The 20720-nt window shown below is 48.0% G+C and overlaps 1 protein-coding gene and 1 long non-coding RNA gene across 3 annotated transcripts in view; one reads left to right on the top strand and one right to left on the bottom strand.

The window, feature by feature from the left end:
* Window positions 1-6818: 6818 nt before the first annotated feature.
* Window positions 6819-13456, bottom strand: CYP2A25 (cytochrome P450 family 2 subfamily A member 25). The gene is made up of 9 exons (XM_053905902.1): window positions 13258-13456; window positions 12817-12979; window positions 11911-12060; window positions 11512-11672; window positions 9914-10090; window positions 9381-9522; window positions 8741-8928; window positions 7956-8097; window positions 6819-7414 (listed from the first exon to the last, which is right to left on the bottom strand). The coding sequence occupies exons 1-9, from the start codon at window positions 13435-13437 to the stop codon at window positions 7233-7235; spliced, it is 1485 nt and encodes a 494-aa protein (XP_053761877.1). The 5' UTR covers window positions 13438-13456; the 3' UTR covers window positions 6819-7232.
* Window positions 9157-20720, top strand: part of LOC109256646 (uncharacterized) — a 49926-nt gene continuing 38362 nt past the window's right edge. For both annotated transcript variants that reach the window (XR_008423338.1, XR_008423337.1), the window contains exons 1-2: window positions 9157-9269; window positions 16403-16485. This is a non-coding gene — a long non-coding RNA (uncharacterized LOC109256646). The remainder of the gene's footprint in view (window positions 9270-16402; window positions 16486-20720) is intronic.

Genomic DNA, 20720 nt, shown 5'->3' with positions numbered 1-20720 from the left:
AAGGTTATATACTGCATTATTCCATTTATATGAAATCCTGGAAAAGGCAAAAATATTGATACATAGAACACACCCATGGTTGCCAGGAAGTAGAGGTGGGGTAAGGATATGAATACAAAATATAACACCAGATAACTCTTTGGGGTGTTGGAATTATTCAGTAACCTGTCTGTGGTGGTGATGATAAGAGTTTATGCATTTGTAGAGGTGCCTGGGTGGCTCAGTCAGTTAAGTGTCCAACTTCGGCGCAGGTCATGATCACTCAGTTCGTGAGTTCAAGCTCTGTGTTGGGCTTTGTGCTGACAGCTCGGAGCCTGGAGCCTGCTTCAGGTTCTGTGTCTCCCTGTCTCTATTCCTCCCCCGCTTGCACTCTGTCTCTCTCTCTCTCTCAAAAATAAAGATTTTTTAAAAATTAAAAAAAAGATTTTATGCATTTGTAAAACCTCATTGTAAAATATAAGTTTTACTGTATGTAAAAACAGTGTTTTGTAAAGAGTAACTAGGAATTTTTTAAGTGAGCCAAATCTGTAGGCAGATTATGAGGGAAAAAAATCTTAGCTGCAGATGATCTAAAATTTCCTGTTAGTTTGAGGTCACTGTGAACAGTCATGTGGCATTTAATAATCCTATCTATAAAGGCCTTGACCACAGAACCTCATGAAACTGTAATACAACAGACACTGGAAGTTGAAAGGGCTTTCTCCAAAGCTCACTTCTGTAGAGCTTATTGAAGCCAAAGTTTAGGTTTTGGTGACATGCCTTGTTTGGTGTCTATTGAAAAAGGCTTTGCCTTCCAAAGGGTTAAAAATTGTATTGGAAAAATGCATAAAAAAACATGAAACAAATCCAAATTGATGTCTGGACAATTTCCAAAACAATTATTCTATGCTATTCAAAATATCAAGGTTAAGAAAGACAAAAGTTGAGAATCTATTCTAGATTAAAGAAGACCAAAGACATTACAACTAAATATAATGTATGGTCACAGATTGGATCCTGAAGTGGGGAAATATTTTGGATATTAACTCCTTATCAGGTATATGGTTTGCACATATTTTCTCCCATTCTGGAGGTTGCTTTCTCATTTTGTTGATTATTTGTTTGCTGTGCAGAAACTTTTTAGTGATGTACTTCTACTTGTTTATTTTTCCTTTACAAATCAGTGAACAGATGAAGAAAATGTGATATACATACACACACACACACACACACACACCATGCATTGTCATTCAGCCTCTCTCACAACTTGATAGCCAAACAAAATAAAACAAAAACAACAAACAACAACAACAAAAACAAAAACATCCCAAAACAAAAGATACCCACCAGATTAAAAATTGGACAAAGGACATGAATAGACATTATTCAAGAAAAGACATACAAATGGCCAACAGATATGTGAAAAGGTGTTCAATATCACTAATCATAAAAGAAAGGCAAATCTAAACCACAATGAGATATTTCATACTTGTTAGGATGGCTATCACAGAGATAAGCAATAACAAATACTGGCGATGATGTGGATTAGAACCCTTGTGCACCATCCATGTGAATGTAAATTGATGCCGCCATGATGGAAAACAGAATGGCAGTTCCTCAAAATATTAAAAATAGAAGTACCGTACAATCCAGAAATCCCACTTCTGGGTATATATAAAAAGGAAATGAAACCATTATCTCCAAGAGATATCTGCATTCTTAGGTTCATTGCAGTGTAAATCACATTAGTCAAGATATGAAAACAGTCTAGATGTCCATTGACAGATGAATGGATAGAGAACCATGGCAGTGATTACTTAATAATGCTTAAGTCAGGTTTGAATTAACCTCTTCACTGTGCTGAGCATGGCACTGGATGTTTTTCACCTACAGTTGCTTATTTCCTCTTCTTTCCTTTTTTTTGTGGGGTGGGAGAGAGAAAGAGCATAACATGTGAGCTAGGGAGAGAGAGAGAGAGAGAGAGAGAGAAAGAAAGAAAGAGAGAATCTTAAGCGGGCTCCATGCTCAGTGAGGAGCCTGATGTGGGACTTGATCCCACAACCCTGGGATCATGACCTGAGACGAAATCAAGATTTGGATGCTCAACCGAGCCACCCAGGAGCCCCTCTCCCTCTCTTTTTTTAGCTCCCTAGAGATGGCTCTTTCATGAGCCAATGGATCCATTTATCACAGGGTATAGTCCTTCCTTTGAGTGCTCTATATCTGGGGCCAAAGCCTGGTTGGGACACACACAGCTAATCAGTTACGGGCATAGTCTTTTCCCTGAGCCTAGCATGAGTCACAGCTTCATTCTAAGACATACAAATAAACCAGGCCAAGATGCACAGTCCATGGCCACATTAAGGAGGACCCTGTTACAGTCCTGTCCCAGAATGCCAATTAGTTAGGCTCCAACAACCACAGTCCCTGAGGTGAACCGAGAAACAACTACTAGAACTGAGACAATAGGTTTCTGACATTTATGCCACTCAGATGTGGTACTTAGTACCCACAGCCCTAGCAAGCCAATACACCCAGCATGATGCCAGGTACACTGACTCAGTAGGAGGCACCCAGGACCTCCTGCCCCCATCATCCCTTTCGGGCCTGATGCAAAAGGCCTTGATAAGACCTGGGAGAAGATGATGGTGGTGATTCAAGAAAATAAAGGACCTGGTAACTGCTGTGTGGCTCTCAGTCTTTCTCCTCCTCACCTTCTAACCATTTCCTCGTCAGCCCTGCAGCCAAGCACTTTGTAAGAACTATCATGGGTATGCATGTAGAGAACCTGTTGAAATACCCAAAGAAGGTGGTAGGGAAGCCAGGGACAAGGAGGAGAATGTGGGCACCTGCTTTTCTCCCTCTTTCTCCAAGCTGTCAGGATAGCACGGGAAAAGTAGATGAGGGACTTAGGGGTGGGAGTTCTGGTCTTAAACAGGAGATGACAGTGCAAAGGTACAAAGGGTATGTCATAGAGACGTGGACCTTAGCCCACCTCTGCCACTGATGTTTTGTGTGGAAATTCACAGTCCAAAAAAATGGACAAAATTCTTGTCTTCATGGAGCTTACATTCTAGAAGATTGAGGAGACTACAAACCTGAAGTCTCACAATTCTAAAATTGATTGGATCTAAGGGTAAATGTTTCCAGGATTTTGTCTGTTACCCAAAAAATAGTCATGATGTACTATACTGAGTTACCAACATTCTCACTCACCATGTCTGCCACATAGGAGGCCAGGGGCCATGAGGAAGAAAGGGACAACCCCTGGGTCTCCTAATTCCGCATCTCCCAACTCAGCCATTAGGGGAGGCATGAAAAATTCCCTGTTGCCCAGGAGATGGTCAGAACAGCTCTGGGACTTTCTCCCACTGCCCTACCCCATTCCATGCACAAAAACCGTGAGGCACCCGTTGAACAACTTAGAGGCACCAACCAGTGTCAGATGGGAAGCATGAAAAAGATGTAGAAATGTGGAAAAATGGGGACAGACACAGGGAAAAGGAGACAGAGAGAGGGAGGGGAAAAGAAGGGGAGAAAGGGAAAGAAGGAGAGAGGTGACCTCTCTCTCTCTCTCTCTCTCTCCAATGTCTCTAGGGGTCTGATCTGAGGTCTGTCTCTTTCTTGCACTACCTCTGTCTCTGCCTCTCTATCCCTGTGTAAGTCATTCCCTGTCAAGCTCTTTCTATCCTTTTCCCTGTTTCTGTCTTTCTCTTTATTATTATTATTATTTTTTAATGTTTATTTCTGAGACAGAGAGACAGAGCATGAGTGGGGGAGGGGCAAAGAGAGAGGGGGACGCAGAATCTGAAGCAGGCTCCATGCTCTGAGCTATCAGCACAGAGCCCGATGCGGGGCTCGAACTCACAGACTGTGAGATCATGACCTGAGCGGAAGCCGGATGCTCAACCGACTGAGCCACCCAGGCGCCCCTTCTCTGTCTTTCTTGATGTCTGTCTGGTTTCCTTTTTGTCTCTCTGCCTACCTCTTTCTTAATGTTTCTCCCTCTGTCACTGCCCCCCTTTTTTTTTTTAAATTTTTTTTTTTAACGTTTATTTATTTTTGAGACAGAGAGAGACAGAGCATGAACGGGGGAGGGTCAGAGAGAGCGGGAGACACAGAATCGGAAGCAGGCTCCAGGCTCTGAGCCATCAGCCCAGAGCCCCACGCGGGGCTCGAACTCACGGACCGCGAGATCGTGACCTGAGCCGAAGTCGGCCGCTTAACCGACTGAGCCACCCAGGCGCCCCTGTCACTGCCCCTTTATGCCTCTGCTACTCTTTCTCTCCCTCCCATTCACCTTCCAGCCCTTTCTCTCTCCAGACTGATTGCCTGTCTTTATTCCTCTCTATTTCTTTTCCTCTCCTTATTTTCCCCTGTATCTGGGGCCTGGGGAAGGCATGTTCCAGATGGAGATGAGAGATGCAGGGATCCCCTGCCCAGTCACAACCTCTCCCACTTTTCCTTTCAGTGACTGTCTGCAACAGCCCTTCACCATAGACATTTTGAGTACAGCCATCTTACTTCTGCCCCTGGCTCTTATCTGTCTATTCCTGACCCTCAGCTTACAAGGACTAACTTCCCCCAGGGCCCAGACCCCTCCCACTCCTGGGAAAACTGCTTCCAAAACATGCTGATGTCTCTGATGTCACTCAGAGAGTTGCAGGGCCCCTCAATTTAGGAAGGAAGAATAAAACAGCCAATGTAAGCTCGGTCTTGCTGCCTGTAGCTGAGTAAGGAGTATGGCCCCATAAACACCTTGTATCCAGGATCCAGGTCACTGGTGGTCCTTAGGGGGTACCAAGCTGTGAAGGAGGCCCTTGTGGACCATGATAAGGAATTCATTGACCCGAATGACTTCCTCTTGTTTTCCAAGTTCAACAGGGAAAATGGTAAGCCTGTTCCCCCTCTCTTCCATCCCAGAAAACACTTTCCTCATTATTGAAACATGAAAGAGGGAGATGGTTCTCCCATGTTGGTGTCCCCCAGGGTCATTGATCTTGCTAGTGACATCAGACGACACGGAAGCTGCAGAGTCAATGACTTGGGATAAAGTTGTCCAAACTTCACCTTCCCCAAATACAGCAACTATCTTAAATTGTACTTTGTTCCAATTCCCCTTTCCATTTTTAAGCTCAAATCATTCTCATCCCAACCTTTATTCTAACATCATCCTCATTACCAACTTTCATCTCAACTGACAGGTCAGATTAGCCAGAGCCAGTTCTGACGATATACCTAAACCTCAACTCAACTCCCTTTACAAATTTCTGTAATCAGGGGGACCTGGGTGGCTCATTCAGTTAAGCTGCCAACTCTTGATTTCAGCTCAGGTCATGCTCTCACGGTTCGTCAGTTAGACCCCTGACCTGGGCTCTGCACTACAGTGCAGAGCCTGCTTGTATTTTCTCTCCCTCTCTCTCTCTGCACCTCCTTGATTCTCTCTTTCTCTCTCAAAATAAATAAATAAAGTAAAAAAAAAATTCTGGGGGTACCTGGGTGCTTCAGTTGGTTAAGTGTCTAAATTTGGCTCAGGTCATGATCTCACAGTTCGTGAGTTCAAGTCCCGTGTAGGACTCTGTGCTGACAGCTCAGAGCCTGGAGACTGCTTTGGATTTTGTCTCCCTCTCTCTCAGCCCCTCCCCCACTCACGCTCTGTCTGTCTGTCTGTCTCTTTCTCTCTCACAAAAATAAACATTTAAGACAAATAAATTTCTGTAAACAATCCCATCCCAATTCTATTGGTCAAAATGAATGCATGATTTTCTCCCAACTTCCAGCTCCATCTTTTATCCCAAATACTGCCAAATTTGGCCATTCTCCAATACTTATTTTCCATCTAAATTCTATAAATCCAATCACCAAATCCAACACATCATGTAACAACCCAACCTGAGACCAAACCAAAATTCAGCTTCAATGCCGATATACCAAACCCATCCCCATACCCCAATCTCATTTGAAAAAGTGAAAACCTAACAGGGAAGATGAAATCAGCTTGGCCTCAATAAGAAATCCAGCCTGGTCATTAATCAGGCTGGAGTGATAGACACAGGGAAAGCTGGTTGCAAATTTAGCAGAAAGCACCATTCCTCTCAACATCATGCAGGAGTTGTAAAATACCATACCCCCGTCTTTTGAGTGACTACTGATTTTTTTTTAAACTAATGATCCCCCTGTACTATTCTAATCTCATAAGTGACAACCCAGATCTCTGACTATTCTATAGATCAACCTGGATACAATACAGGGAGGAACAACCACACAAGGTCATAAATACCAGAAAGTGGGGGCCATAGGGAATCATTCTGAAGACTGCTACTGATGACTCCTTCCCTTTTATGGCTGAGTAATATTCCATTGTATGTATTTACCATATTTTCTTTATCCACTCATCTGTCTATGGAGATTTAGATTGTCTCTCTATTTAAAAGTGATTTGATTTCTTTCTTCAGTAGTTTGTAGCTTCCAGGAAATAAGTTCTGCGCATGTGTTGCTAGATTTGTACGTAAGTATTTCATTTTTTTGAGTGACTGTAAGTGGTATAGTGTTTTTAATTTTGGTTTCCTAGGATTCATTGCTAGGATTCGTTGCTAGAAAACAACAACAGGGCCACCTGGGTGGCTCAGTTGGTTAAGTATCCGACCTCCACTCAGGTCATGATCTTGTGGTTTGTGAGTTTGAGCCCCAAGTCTGGCTCTTTGCTGACAGCTCGGAGCCTGGAGCCTGCTTCAGATTCTGTCTCTCTCTCTATGCCCCTCTGCTGCTTGCGCTCTGTCTCTCTCAAATATAAATAAATATTAAAAAATTTTTTTAAAAAGAAAAGAACAACAATAACAAAAGATTTTAGTATGTTTAGTGACAGTGAAAAATTCATTTACTGGGAAGGTTTTTGTCGTTGTTATAGATTCTTTGGGAATCAATTAAGATTTGTCACTTGTAAAATGGGCATGAACACTGTTCTCTGTTGCATAGACTGTGGGCATTAGGTGAGGTGGACGTGCTAAGGCTTTTAGCATGGAGCTGACGCAGAATATTTATTTACTCAATAAATATGTTCCCTTCCTTCATCCCACTTCTGAAGGAGTTATTTCTACCAAAGGGAACAGACAGGGCCCATTCCTTTAGTCTTCTATCCATCTTGCCCCCTCAGATTTCCCTAAGTCACCTCCCTCCTGATAGCCCCACCCATGCCCCGCCCACTGCTTTGCTCCACCCCATCCTTCCCCTCCCCCACCCCGCAAGGCCCTTGCTCAGCGGGGCTGGAAGCTCATGGTGTAATTTCGTGGGATAGTGGCTAAGCCCACAAGTTTGGGGGACACGTCAATATCTTGGGGCAGCTGAGAGGACTTGAGGCAGAAGTTCTGCAAGATGGTGGTGAGGAAGAGAAAGAGCTCCATTCTAGCCAGACCTTCTCCGAAACAGTACCGCTTTCCTGAAGAGACAGAATGGGAGGGCTGGAGGTGAGGCCTGCTCTCACTGCTCCCTTCTCCACTACCCACCCCCAACTGCATTCTCCCAGAGAGCAGGGACTGAGAAACTTTCAGAGACATCTCTAACCCTCTCTGAGCATCAGTTTCTCTTGTACATGGGATAGGGGTGAGCTATCCCAAGCTGTAGCAATGGGAAATTTAGGTGCCCCTTCCTTCCAAGCACACACTCAGATATGGCTGCCGGGCTCTCATCTCCTCCCAAGGAATCTCAAGAATCTAAATGACTTTGGACAAATATCTGACTCACTAAGGACTTTGATTTTCCCCATCTGTGAAATGGATACAATCATCCCTTTCCAGTTGCCTGGACACAGGTACTTGGTAGTCATGGGGTTTGCAGCTGGTTGGCTCTAGAGTAGATCTTAGAGGGACTTTCAAGCTGGAGACAGACCCCAAGCTACAGCTTAGAGACGGGATGTGGGATGAAGGAGGCCCGGTTGGTGGGAGCGGTGGCTTAGCAGCAAGCAGACCGGGGTCTCTTACCGATGGAGAAGGGCACAAAAGCATCACTCTTCTTAAACTGGCCCTTCTCATCCAGGAAGTGCTGGGGGTGGAAGTCTCGGGGGTGGGAAAAGAACTTGGGGTCTCTCAGCACAGAGCCCAGCATAGGGAACACTTCAGTGCCCTGGTGAGGAGGAGAGGGGCATTTGATAAGGTGGAGTGGGGGCAGGGTGTGCTGAAAGCACATGGAGGTTGGAGGGGCAATGCAGGTGCCCTGAGTGATAAGAAATGGGAGGCGGGGGAGTGTGGGTCCCCTGGGGACATGAGACTCAGGTCTCTGAGCCAGGAAGCTTGGCAGACATGGGGGTTCATGTCTCCTGAGAAGGGAAGTTTGAGGAGCACAGGTTCTGTGTCTCTTAGGACAGAAGGTGTGGGGGACCCACAGTTCATGTCTCTCAAGGCAGGAGGTTGAGAGGACATGGGGGTTCATGCTCTCTGGAACTGGGATTGAGAGACATCAGGTTTGTGTTTCTCTAGGCAGGATGTTTGGGGGACATGAGATCCATGTCCTTGAGGGAGGAGGTCTAGACATGAAGTTCATGTCTCTTGAGAGAGGAAGTTTGGGGGTATGAGGTTCATATTCCCTATGAAAAGAGCTCTGGGGGAGACACGGGATTCAGGAATCTCTGAGGGGATTGAAGGGACATGGTGGTTGGAACAGTGTTTGATTGAAGCAATGGGACAGGGGCTGGGAAGCTTCTAAGGGAATGGGTTGCTGGGTCACAGGGAGCAGGTTGGAGGTCCCCCAAGGTGGGACAGGAAGATACCTTGGGGAGGAAGAACTCCCGAAACTTGGTGTCCTTGGTGACTCTGCGGGCCAGGCTCAGGGGGATTATGTCTCCAAATCTTTGGATCTCATGGATCACCGCCTCTGTGTAGGGCATCTTGGCCCTGTCCTCAAACTTGGGCTGCCGGTTCTTGCCAATCACCTGGTCAATCTCCTCATGGATTTTGGCTGTGGGAGGAGGGGGAAGGTATTTAGGTATCTGGGGTCTCGGGGCAGTGATGATAGTCCAAATAGGTACATCCATGTGTGCCATGGACTTAGACCATTCAAAACAGACGTTGGCCATACGCATTGTTGGTGCAGCATCCTGTTCACCCGGTCGTGCCAGAATCATGAGTAGGCATAAGGGAGGAGTTTGGGGAATGGTTTGGAGAGCAGGCAGTGGATATACATTTGACCCAGCATGGAAGCTATTTACCAATCCGTTCAGATATTTTCAATACTTGAACACCTAGTGAAACTTGGCTGGTGCTCATCAGCAGAATATCACCTAGTCTCCGGATAACAGGGTATGTCTGAGGCTTCAGGGATCTGGGGAAGGTGGGGATGTTGCAGTGGGCTCAGAGGAAGTTTGAGGGCCTGTGGCTGCCACTTTGTTGCCCCCCACCCTGCAGCCTTACCCTCCACATCTGGGTGCTTCATGAGCAGCAGGAAGCCATACCGCAGGGTCGTGCTGACTGTCTCAGTGCCCGCAAAGAAGAGGTTCAGTGTGGTCAGTACCAGGTTCTTCAAGTAGAACTCTGTGTCGGGGTTGTTCTGCTCCTATAGGGAGAGAGGGCTTCAGGCCAAGCCCACTCCCCTCAGGGCTCTCAGGGCCCTTCTGGGGTCTTTCTCTTTGGACCCTCTCTCTTAGATCCAGACCAGAGGTGGGAGGAGGGACTTGGTTCTACGAGCTCTTTGTTCAGGCTGCTGGCTCTGCCCAAAATGCCCTTCCCACACTCCTTACCCACCTGCCTATCTGTCCTTTACTCTTCAAGAACACTTTTTTATGGTGGGGATATTGAGAAGGAGAGGAATAGAGTCAGTGAGTGCATGGTACGGAATTGCTCGCTATTATGTTTGGCACACACAGGTCCTGCCCATGGGCAGGGGCTCAGTAGAGGGAGCAGCCATAGTTATTATACTTGGGATTGTGAGGATGTTTGGGGTGTACCTCCTGCATGCGGATGAGGAAGGAGTCGATGAAGTCCCGCGGGGAGTTGGGATCTAGCGTGCGTTGGTTCTGCTCCACCTTCTTGGCTATGAAGTCCTCCAGACCTTTCAGATCCTTAAATGCCTGTTGCTGTGGCCCTGGCAGGTGTTTCATGACTGATGGGAACATTTCACAGAGCTGGGGTTGGGGAGAGAAGAAGGGATGGGAAAGACAGCTGTCAGCAGCTGATGGGAGTGGGACCTTTCTTGGGGCAAGGTAGGCACTGGGTTAAAGGCACCTGTCAGGTGTTTAAGATTTACATGGAGCTGATGGGAGGAGATATCTAAGTTTTTACATGACTTAAGTGTGAGGGCTCCTTTCCCAGCATATCGTTGAGATGGATTGGGACCCATATCCAGGTTTCAGGTGTTCAAGTGAGGCTGGATTAGCGAACACATGTAGGTGTTCAGATAGGTTGGGTTTTGTTGGGAGACACATGTCTAGGTGTTTAGGCATTCATGTGGTCTCACAATTTTGAGGTAATTGTCCATATATTTAAGGGATTTGAATTGGGGGCTTTTTTCTAGGTATTCCAGTATTAATTTGGGCTGGTGTGCAGGTGTTAAAGTGGGGTCACACCTGTTCATGTGTTTCAGTTATTCACATGGGCTGATAGGGGCACATCTGTATGTGTTTGAGTGAGCTGGGTTGGGGGACACTTATTTCATGGTTTGGGGAACAGTCTATCCAGGTGTTTACACATTTAGGGAATCATTGTTGGAACCTGTCCTGATGTTCAGATATTTAACTGGGCTTGGGAGGTGGCACTTACTAGCTATTCTAGTGGGCCAGTGTAGGACGCTTGTGTAAATATCAAATGATTTTGTTGGGCTAGATTTATAGCACCTGGTCTTCAGGTATTCAACAGGTGGGCTGAGGTGACTTCTTGTACAGATGTTAGGATATTCATGGAAAGATGGAATATTTTAATAGGGAGCAACTGTTAGATATTAAGGTAAGTAGGGATGGGAGTACCTGCCTGAGGAAGAGACAGCTGGTTTGAGGGTGTGTTTCTTATCTATAGGCTCTGACTTTCTCCTTCTCCTTCTCCCTTCCTTCTTCTTCTGCTTCCCCATCCCCTACCTCCTCCTCTTTCTCCTCTTTCTTCTCCTCTTTCTTCTTCTTTTCCTCCTCCTCTCCCACCTACTCCTCCTCCTTCCCCTCTTCCTGGCCCTCCTCTTTCTTCTTCTTTCTTCTTCTTCTTCTTCTCCTCCTCCTCCTCCTCCTCCCCCTTCGCCTCCTCCTTCTCCTTCTCCTCCTTCTCCTCCTTCTCCTTCTCCTTCTCCTTCTCCTTCTCCTTCTCCTTCTCCTCCTTCTCCTTCTCCTTCTCCTTCCTCTCTTGTTGAGGAGCTACTGTCGATATACAGGTGTCTCTGGAAACTGGGTATTGGGTACCTGTCCTGAGTTCTGGTGCAGCTGTTCAGTTGTCCAAAAATGGGGGCTGATTTTGAAGGTACCCTACCAGAAGAAGGGGGGAGTTTGGGGCACCTGTCTCCATGTGGGAAAGCAATTGGAGGGTTGTAGTAGGGGTGTTGTAGAGACAGACTGGGATGGGTTACCTGACCCATAGATGTAGCTGTGAACTGGAAGCTTCCCAGCATCATACGCAGCAGTGACAGGAACTCTTTGTCCTCATAGTCAAAGCGGTCCCCAAAGACAATGGAGCTGATGACATTGGACACTGTCTGGCTCAGGAAGAAGGTGGGATCGATGAAGGTGCCTGTGGAATGGGATGGGGTTGAGGAGAGACAGGGATCTGGGGGAGCATCCGCTGGGCAATCTGACACCAGCCTGAGAAGTGGAGGAGGGCACCGGAATGATGAGCCAAGCTCTCAGCACAAGAACTCAGAGCCGGGAGCCTAGATGCCTTCCCCAAGGCCAGTCCCCTTCCAGGACCAGAAAGCTCTTGCATCCTCGTGGGTACTCTCCTCCTTCTTGCCCACGCCCATCTGGCTCACCTTGTGTGCCCCGGAAGGCCTCGATGAGGAAGCCCGCCTCCTCCTGGATCCGCTCCTCAATGCCACGCTTGCCCACACCAAAGTCCCGCAGCGTGGTGATGGAGAAGCGCCGGAGCTGCTTGGCTCGCTCGCCATTGCTGAACGTCATCCCTGGGGAGGGAGGATACAGTTGGGGGAGGCTGGGAGGGGTGGGGGCAGAGGTGGAGGGAGGTGTGCAGAGAGCAGGAGTGGGGGAAGGAAGGGTTCAGAGGAGACAGGGAGATACAACTCAAGAGTCAGAGAAATATTGAAAGAGATAGAGACCGGGGCGCCTGGGTGGCGCAGTCGGTTAAGCGTCCGACTTCAGCCAGGTCACGATCTCGCGGTCCGTGAGTTCGAGCCCTGCGTCAGGCTCTGGGCTGATGGCTCGGAGCCTGGAGCCTGTTTCCGATTCTGTGTCTCCCTCTCTCTCTGCCCCTCCCCTGTTCATGCTCTGTCTCTCTCTGTCCCAAAAATAAATTTAAATTAAAAAAAAAAAAAGTTGAAAGAAAAAAAAAAAAAAAAGAAAGAGATAGAGACCGAGTTGGAAGAAAAGAATCAGGAGAGAGACAAGGACGTGGAGATGGACTGACCACGGTTCTGAGTCAGAAATCCAAGAGCTCCTCAAAGACACACAGAAAGAAGAGGCATATCTGAGAGAGAACAGGGACATGGGGCCAAGAAGCAGGGGACATAGAGACGCAGGCACTCAGGGTCAAGTTAGAGAAGACCAGGGAGAAGGGAAAATAAGCAGGGACAGGGACAGAGGGGAGCAGGGGGAGAACTCGGCCTCAGCCTTGGGTGGGAAGGTGAGTCAAGAGAAGAACAGTGGGGAAACTGAAGCCATCGAGTGTTCCTGACCACATGCCCCCATCCCGAGCCCCTCACCATAGCCTTTGAAGAGCCAGTCGAAGGTGGCCTGCCCGCCTCGCCCACTGAATTCCTCAGCCTGGTCCACCAGCGCCTCCTTCACGGCCTCGTGTCCACACAGCACCACAATGCGCCGCGGCCCCAGGTGGACCGTGAACACGGGGCCATAGCGCTCGCTGATCTAACCAAAGTGAGAGTGCTTAGAGGGAGCAGCCCCACTGGGAACTGGCCCTGTGCCCAGACCTCACCCATTGCATGCATTTCCCCCAGGTTCTGACACTCAAGGGGCAGGTATCCCAGGATCTACTCTTTCCTGCCTAGGACCCTGCTGCCCCATCTTTACAATTCCACTTTCCTAAGACTCCCATCCAACCTTGCCCGCCCCCTGCCACAATGCCCCAGCTCAATTAGGCAGGCCCCCAGCCCCACCCCCTTCCACCATCCCCTGCCTCATGGCACCTTCATGAAGGAATCCGACAGCTGCTTTGTGTTCAGCTGCAGGTAGTTCCCAATGAGGGGCAATGGGGTGGGTCCTGGAGGGAGATTCCCCCAGAGCTTCCTCTGCCTCCAGGCAGACATCAAGACCATCATTGTCAGGCAGGTGAACAAAGCCACCAGAAGGAACTCTGAGGCCAGCATAGTGGCAGTGGGAGTGACAGATGGCTGGGGTGGTTTGCCTTTATACCACCTAGGAGAGAAGGGTGGACTTTGGTTCTGTTTGTTAATTGTGCCATTTCACTTACCAGCTATAGTGCCTTCCCCCACCCCCTCCTGCCCCGGGCTCACTGCTGAGCTTGGGGCAAGCCAGCAAGGCAGGAAGAGGTGACCCCAGGGAGATCAATAGGGAGGGGACCCTAAGACAGAATGTTGTTGCCCCTCAGGAGGGGCCACCCCAGAGCTGTAGACTTGGGTAAAGCAGTAGACAAATTAGGAACCTCAGGATTTTGGAATATTTGGTTTCAGATTCTGAAGCTTTGGATTTGAGGTCAGAGTGAGAAGTGACCCAAAAGTTATGGGTTAGGGCATCTTGGGAGAAAAAAATCCAAGATCTGGGTTTTATGGGTGTTGCAGTGAGACAGAATGTGTGGCTGAAGATTTGGGGTTTCTTGCTGAGGAGGGATGTATGATGAAAAGTCTTTCTCAGGAGGGGAAATTCCAGGGAGTGAATTTGGGGGTCTTTGAGTGACCCCTGGCTGTGATGGAGGTTCCTGGGAGAAGTATACAGGAATCCAGAGGGATCAAGAGTAAGCACCTGCCCCAGGCTTTGACCTGTTTTTGCTTTGGACACAGTGTCACCTCTGGTGCCCAGAATCCTCACTGGGACCTCAGAGCAAGGTCAGAATCAGTGTCATGGCCTGTCTGTGGTTGGGAAAGGGGTAGAAGTCCAGAGCCACATTCAAGTAGAACTTTCCTTAGGAAAGAAGAGTAACTCATGGTCTCAGTGGCAGAGGGACTGGGCAGGACTTGGAAATAAGTAATGACATCCACCAATATGTTGTCAAAAAAGTCCCAACTGTCTCAAGGGGTGTAATTTACAGAGAGCCACACTGGTCCTACCCAGTCCCTAGGGGAGCTCGCTAGGTTCATCATTTCCATGGTTGTTGGGACTAGTAGCAATACTGATGTTTCCCATTTGGTAAGTGAGAAGACTGAGGACAGACAACAGAGGGTGGGCAAGGGATCCTGTGTCTCTGAACTGTACGCTTACTCCCCCTTTCTGGAGCTGGGATTCCCTGCCAGTAGAAGGGGAGCACTTGAGAAGAGAAGGTGGGGGATGGGAGAGTGTGTGAGGTACCCTAGGGGTGATTGGGGATTGGGCAGGGTGGTCAGCAGCAGGCAAAGGGAATGACAGCAGGAGAGCTTTGGAAAAACTCCTGAGTCAGGAGAGAGCTGGGCCCTGGATGCTGAAAGTGGTTGTGAGGACAGATGGTGGCCCTGCTGTCCTGTCCTCGGTGACCTTCTTCCTTAACAAGAGGGTGCTCCCCTTTGGTGAGCACTAACTATGAAGAGGCAGTGTGCAAACTGTGATCTCATGGAATCCTTCTGGCAGTGGGGTTCTGTCATAGCATCTTCATTTTGCTGTTCAGAAGAACAAGCCTCCCTACAGACACCTACTGGAAGTCACACAGGTGGCAGGTAGGCAACTGGGATTTGAACCCTGTCCATTCCTTCCTCCATTGACTGGCCTAGCCCACCCTGAAGGCCAAGTGGAGACCAAGTCTAGCAATGGGTGGCGTGGAGACTAGCATCAGTGTTGGACGCAGAGATACAGTGGCAGGCTCTGTTTTCAATCCTAGACGCTAGGATTGAAAACAGGTTGGCCCTGAACTTGATATCAGGAGATCGTTAGCAGAGCCATGTCTGGTGCCAGGAGGGTCTGAGAGCAGGCCCAGGTGGCCATTGGGGTGGCTTCAGGGTGGCATCATGCAGCTCTGGGGTTGGTCCCAGCAGACTCTGACATGAGCACCATGTGGGTGCTGGACTGGTCTTCAGTGGGCCTGAGAGGGGCCCCGATGGGCACAAGGCAGCATCTGATAGCTGGGCCCCCTGCTCAGATGCTAGCCCTAACCTTAGAGGAGTGCAGGTGCATGAGGTTGGCACTCTCAGTACTGGTATGTTGCTCTAGGCCCCTGAGCCAGAGTCCTATGAGGGAGGGAACAAGGGGCAGAGAACAAAGCAGAAAGAGGAATGTTGTTTGTTGAGTTGTGCTTTTTTTGTTGGTTTGTTTTATTGTATGTGTGTGTGTGCCTTGGCAGGGAATGTTTTTGGTTTTAATGAAGGGAGGGGTAATAGTACAGGCTTGGCAGGTATCAGTTTCCCTAAACCCAACCAAGCCTATATTAACAATTAAGAGTATGATTAAGCTCTGGATTGGAATCCCTTGTCCCTTCTTTGTTGTGGGACCTTGAACAGGTCACCTCACCTCTCTGAGTCTCATGGGGCCAATAACAGGACCCACCTCTTAGCCTATTTTCAGAGGAGTCATGGGTTCATGCGTGTGAAGTACATGGCAGTGAGTGCCAACGAATGGTAGCTGTTCCGATTACTCCACAGAATGAAGGACATGAGTAAGGGGTTCTATAAATCCCCTTCTGGATTTGATCTTTTCTGGTCTAAAGTTCTGAATACTTCTTCTTTGGGAAAAGAGAAAGGGAGAGAAAACCTTGTGGGAACCTGCGTGCCTTTCCTTCCTTGGCACAGCTGAGCCTTCCCCCCTGGGGCTGATAATAGGACATTGACCTTGGATGTGTGTGCAGACCAGTGTGCAGACCAGTGTGAATGCACACCAGCCCTTGTCTGTCTATGGGTAACTGAGTACATGCTTTGGGGTATGCCTGTTAAGGGATGTCTACACATATGTCTGTGTGTGCACCCTCATGTCTGACTGTGTGTTAATGGTGTATGTGCACGTACTACTGGTGACTGGGTATGGGCATGTGGATGGACACGTGTGTGTGTATTCGGGCACAGTGTGTAGGCACGTGGGTCACGCTGTGTGCACTTGTCTGAGATCTGCTTGTGCCTGTCTGTGTTTGCATTCAAACAATGCTGACCCGGCTCTGTCTCCCTTCTCTAAACACCAGCTGATTCCCTTATTTTTCAGGGTATTGCCTCGCTCAGTTTTCAAGGGTTACACTCAGCGGAAAAAGCCTGCATCGGACGCATGTGTCCTGAGAGCATTCTGAGGTGGGTCAACTCCTATTGCATGAACTAAAATATCCACTCAGAAAATTCTCTCCCATAGTCTCCCCCAGGCTCCTGAGCCATTCAACACTTTTAAGACAGTCATCCAGGGGTGCTTGCGTGGCTCAGTCGGTTAAGTGTCCGACTTGGTCTCAGTTCATGTTCTCGCTGTTCGTGGGTTCCAGCCTCATGTCGGACTCTGTGCTGACAGCTCAGAGCCTGGAGCCTGCTTCCCATTCTGTGTCTCCCCCTCTCTCTGCCCCTCCCCCACTCATTCTCTCTCTCTCTCTCTCTCTCTCTCTCTCTCAAAAATGAATAAACATTTTAAAAACATATTAAAAAATTTCCAGACAGTCATCCAACCAGTGCTCAGTCAACCCACCACTCCATGACGCCTGTGCTGAGGGATGCAGAGGACACTAAGGTGACCAAGACAGACTGTGCCCCACCCTCATGGAACTGTCATGCCACAAGGGAGACAGAGCAGCTACAAGTCAGTGAAGCTCAGAACACACAGGGCTGGGGTGAGAAGTCACAGACAGAGGAGTCATGGTGGGGATGGGGGAGACAGAGGAGTCAGGGCAAGGTTGGGGGAGACAGACAGAGGGGTCAGGGCAGGATTGGGTGGCACAGGTGTCTGTAGGGGCCCAGAAGTGGTACCTGTTTCAACCTTGTCAACTCAGGCTGAGTCACCTGAGGGCAAAGTAGGGATTTTTCAGGGCAGGATAGGGAGAGTAGAGAGGGAGAATTGTGGGCAGAGGAATCCAAGTGCCAAGGCAGTGGAGCATGGTCGGGTGCTGTTAGGGTGGAAGGATCTGGGGCCCTGCGCACTGATGAGGCTGTAGCCATCAGCAGGGGTCAGACCTGCTGGACCTTATGGGACTTGGTGGGGAGCTGGACCGTGTCCGAAGACGATGGGGAGCCCCAGGAGGGGTGTAGGCAGGGGAAGAAGATGGTTAAATTTGTGTTTCAGAGGGATTGTTCAGGTTTTTGGAGAAGCTGAGACTATAGATGGAGAGACATAGAAGTAGCTTCTATAGGCTCCAGGTGACAGAGGACAGGGCCATGAGCATGGGGAGGAGGCATGGGCTGGAGAAAGATATGGAAGGACAAACGAATTCTTCCTTGGTTATGTGGTGGTTGTGTGGGGTGAGGTGGGGGTAGAGCCCAGTGTGGGGGTAGGGGGGAGTGTCATGCATTGGTTTGGGGACACAGATCAGGAGCAGGTTTGAGGCAGGAGACATGTTGGGGAACTGGGCACAATCCCTGCTTCTAGGGATTTCTTAGACTGGTGAGAGAGCAGATCCGGATAAACCAAAATCTTCAATGATCCCATTAGTATTCATTAACAGTTATTTGTGATAATTTACTACTTGGGGTTGAGGATTGGGAGTGCTTCCTAGAGGCGGTGTCGTTTGAACTGGGTCTTGCAGGATGAGCTCACAGGTGGCGGAGGAGAGGAGGGCAGGGCAGAGAGAGCCTCACAAGCCAGGCTTGGCCATGTGAGATGGTGGGACAGAGCAGACGTCTGTGACCGCTACACCCCCTGCTCCCTCTGCCATCCTCATCAATCAACTTTCTGCCCTCTACCCCCAGCCTGACCCAAACTCCAGAAAACCTGGCTCACGGTCACAAGTGTGCCTGAAATCTATGACCCTCTCCCAAAGGAGATTGTTTGTTTAATTGAAGTAAAGGGGCCCCTTGGCTCTTTCAGTCAGTAGAGCGTATGGCTCTTGATCTTGGGGTTGTGATTTCAAGCCCCACACTGGGTGTAAAGTTTATATGTATATATACATTTATACATATATATAAATTTATATGTATGTGTATATATGTATATGTATATATGTATATGCATATATGTAAGTAAATAAATCAAGATAATACTTATTTAAAAAATTAACCCTTTTAATGAAAACAGTTCATAGCAGTTAGTACAATTTACTACATTCACAGAGGTGAGAAATGAACCACCTCTCACTAGTTCCAAAACATTTCCAAGTGAAAATCTTAGGTAAGCCTTCTTGGTTTAAATTTATTTTTTAATGTTCTTTTTTTAATGTTTATTTTTTGAGGGAGAGAGAGAGAGAGACAGAGCATGGGGGGTGGTGCAGAGAGAGAGGGAGACAGAATCCGAAGCAAACTCTAGGCTCCAAACTGTTAGCCCAGAGCCTGACGCCGGGCTTGAACTCATGAACCAAGAGATCATGAGCTGAGCTGAAGCTGGATGCTTAACCGACTGAGACACCCAAGTGCCACTTCTTGGTTTAAATCTAAATGCTAGTACTGCTGACAATGATAGCATTCCATAGCCTATGATCTTACCCTGTGAAGCTCTTTATGGGCATCTTATTCAAGTTCTCACTGCAAGCCTGTGAGGTTGGGTTTATCATGCCCAGTTTGCAGATGAGTTAAGTAAGGCCCAAAGAAGTGGAAATGAGTTGTTTTGGGCTCCACGGCTGATCAGGGTAGAGCCTGGGCCTGGCCTTGTGTTGACTCTAGATTTCATGCTCTTAACCCCACTCTGGGCTGCCAAGCCCCGCCTTTTTTCTTTATGAGACATCAGCAAACTGTTGCTGATAATCCTGTGGTTTGAAAACTTCCTTGTAAGCCTAAAAGAAAAGATTTCAAATGTTCAAAAGGAAATAAAAGTAAAACCGGTCTTTCAATAGGAGGGAGGCTTGACCTTCAGCTGTGTTTGCTTCTTTGGGACATTAACCAAAGGCTGGGTAACCAGTGTCACACAGTGAAGGGGAGAATGAGTAGAACCAGGTGTTTGATCAGAGACTGAAGTGTTTGTGTTCAGGTTTTAGACGGCGGCCAGGATCAGGGTGGGCTGCGGGAGTGTGGCTGAAATGGCATCAAGGGAAGGCCAAGGAGAAGGAGAAAGTCAAGGTGCTTTCTGTCTGGTTGCTGGGACAGCTCTTGCCAAAGGCCACTCTCATGCCTTCTGGCAGGAGCAGGGCTGCTCCTGGAGGAGAGAGAGGGAGAAAGTTTGAGAGAAGACAGGGCCAAAGGAGACAGATTCAAAAAAAGGGAAGGGTTTTCCTAAGAGGGTGGAGGGCTATACTCTAGAGGTGCTGTGGGGAGTTTCTGACTCTGGTCATGGTTGAGTAGCTCCTACTGGATCAAACATCCTGAAAATAACAGCCATCAACTCCGAATAAAATGTTAAAAACAGCAGCAGCAACAGCAACAACAACAACAACAACAACAACAACAACCACAACAAATGATTCCCTGACATCACTGGAGAGTGGATCAAAGCAGGCAGATACTGAATGGGGTCAAAAGAAAGGAATTTCCAGTGATTAAAGCTTTTGGCCTGAGACAGGTGGGGACAGTGCCTTGAGGATGGCTGGAACCCAGGCAGAAGCTTTGTTAAGTTTTCTGAGTTGAAGGATTAGAGGACAGAATGCAGAGTGACTACAGAGCCTGGTGGCAGCAGTGACAGGGTCTCCAAAAGGTGAGAGCTGGAGTTGGGGAGCCCCAAATCTGTAAAAACTCTGCCCACATGTCTGACTGTTTGTTGAAGTGCTTAGGTGCTCGGAAACTCCCCGAGGTGGCAGGTGAGGTTAAAAGAACTTAAAAGAGATTTCAGAGCTGTGCATTTGAGTTCAGTCAAGTTAACTGCTCTCTGAAACAAAATGAAAGAGATTAATATTCTTCAGTAGAACATTAGAGAATCCAGAGTCTTTATAGTATATTACTTGTCATATCCAGGATAAAATCCAAAATATATGGGCATAGAAATATACAGGAATATATGATCATACTCAAGAGAAAAGGCAATTGATGGAGATTGAGCCTGGCATGTTCATACTGCTGGAATTTATCTGAGGAGATTTAGAAGCACCTATTATGTCCATGTTCAAAGATGTCTGTGGTTTTGAGAAGCAAGAGGTATTGACCTACCTTCTGACTGTGAGACTCATCAGAGGTGGTCAAATGTGTCACCTTCATTGGAGAAAGTGTTAGGGAAAGCTGTGCTCTTGAGAGGAGAGCCTGTTTTGAATAAGATTGGGAAATGGACAGAAAATTTGGACAAGCAGTTTATGTATGAAGCAAATATTAATAGGACACCGACTATGTGCCAAGCGCTGTTTCAGCGGTTGAGGATATAGCAGTCAAGCAAACGGTCCAGCCTCTGACCCTGTGTGGTTACATTCTAAATGTGTCCAGGAATTTAGGTCAAAGACATTCTGCTCAGAAACCCATTTGGGGAAAGGGTCATGGAA

Source organism: Panthera pardus, unplaced genomic scaffold, assembly GCF_024362965.1.
Source record: "Panthera pardus isolate Hobbes unplaced genomic scaffold, ASM2436296v1 HiC_scaffold_18, whole genome shotgun sequence".
Classification (NCBI taxonomy): Eukaryota; Metazoa; Chordata; class Mammalia; order Carnivora; family Felidae; genus Panthera; species Panthera pardus.
Note: the sequence above shows the minus strand (reverse complement) of the source record. Positions and strands in the feature narration are given on the sequence as shown.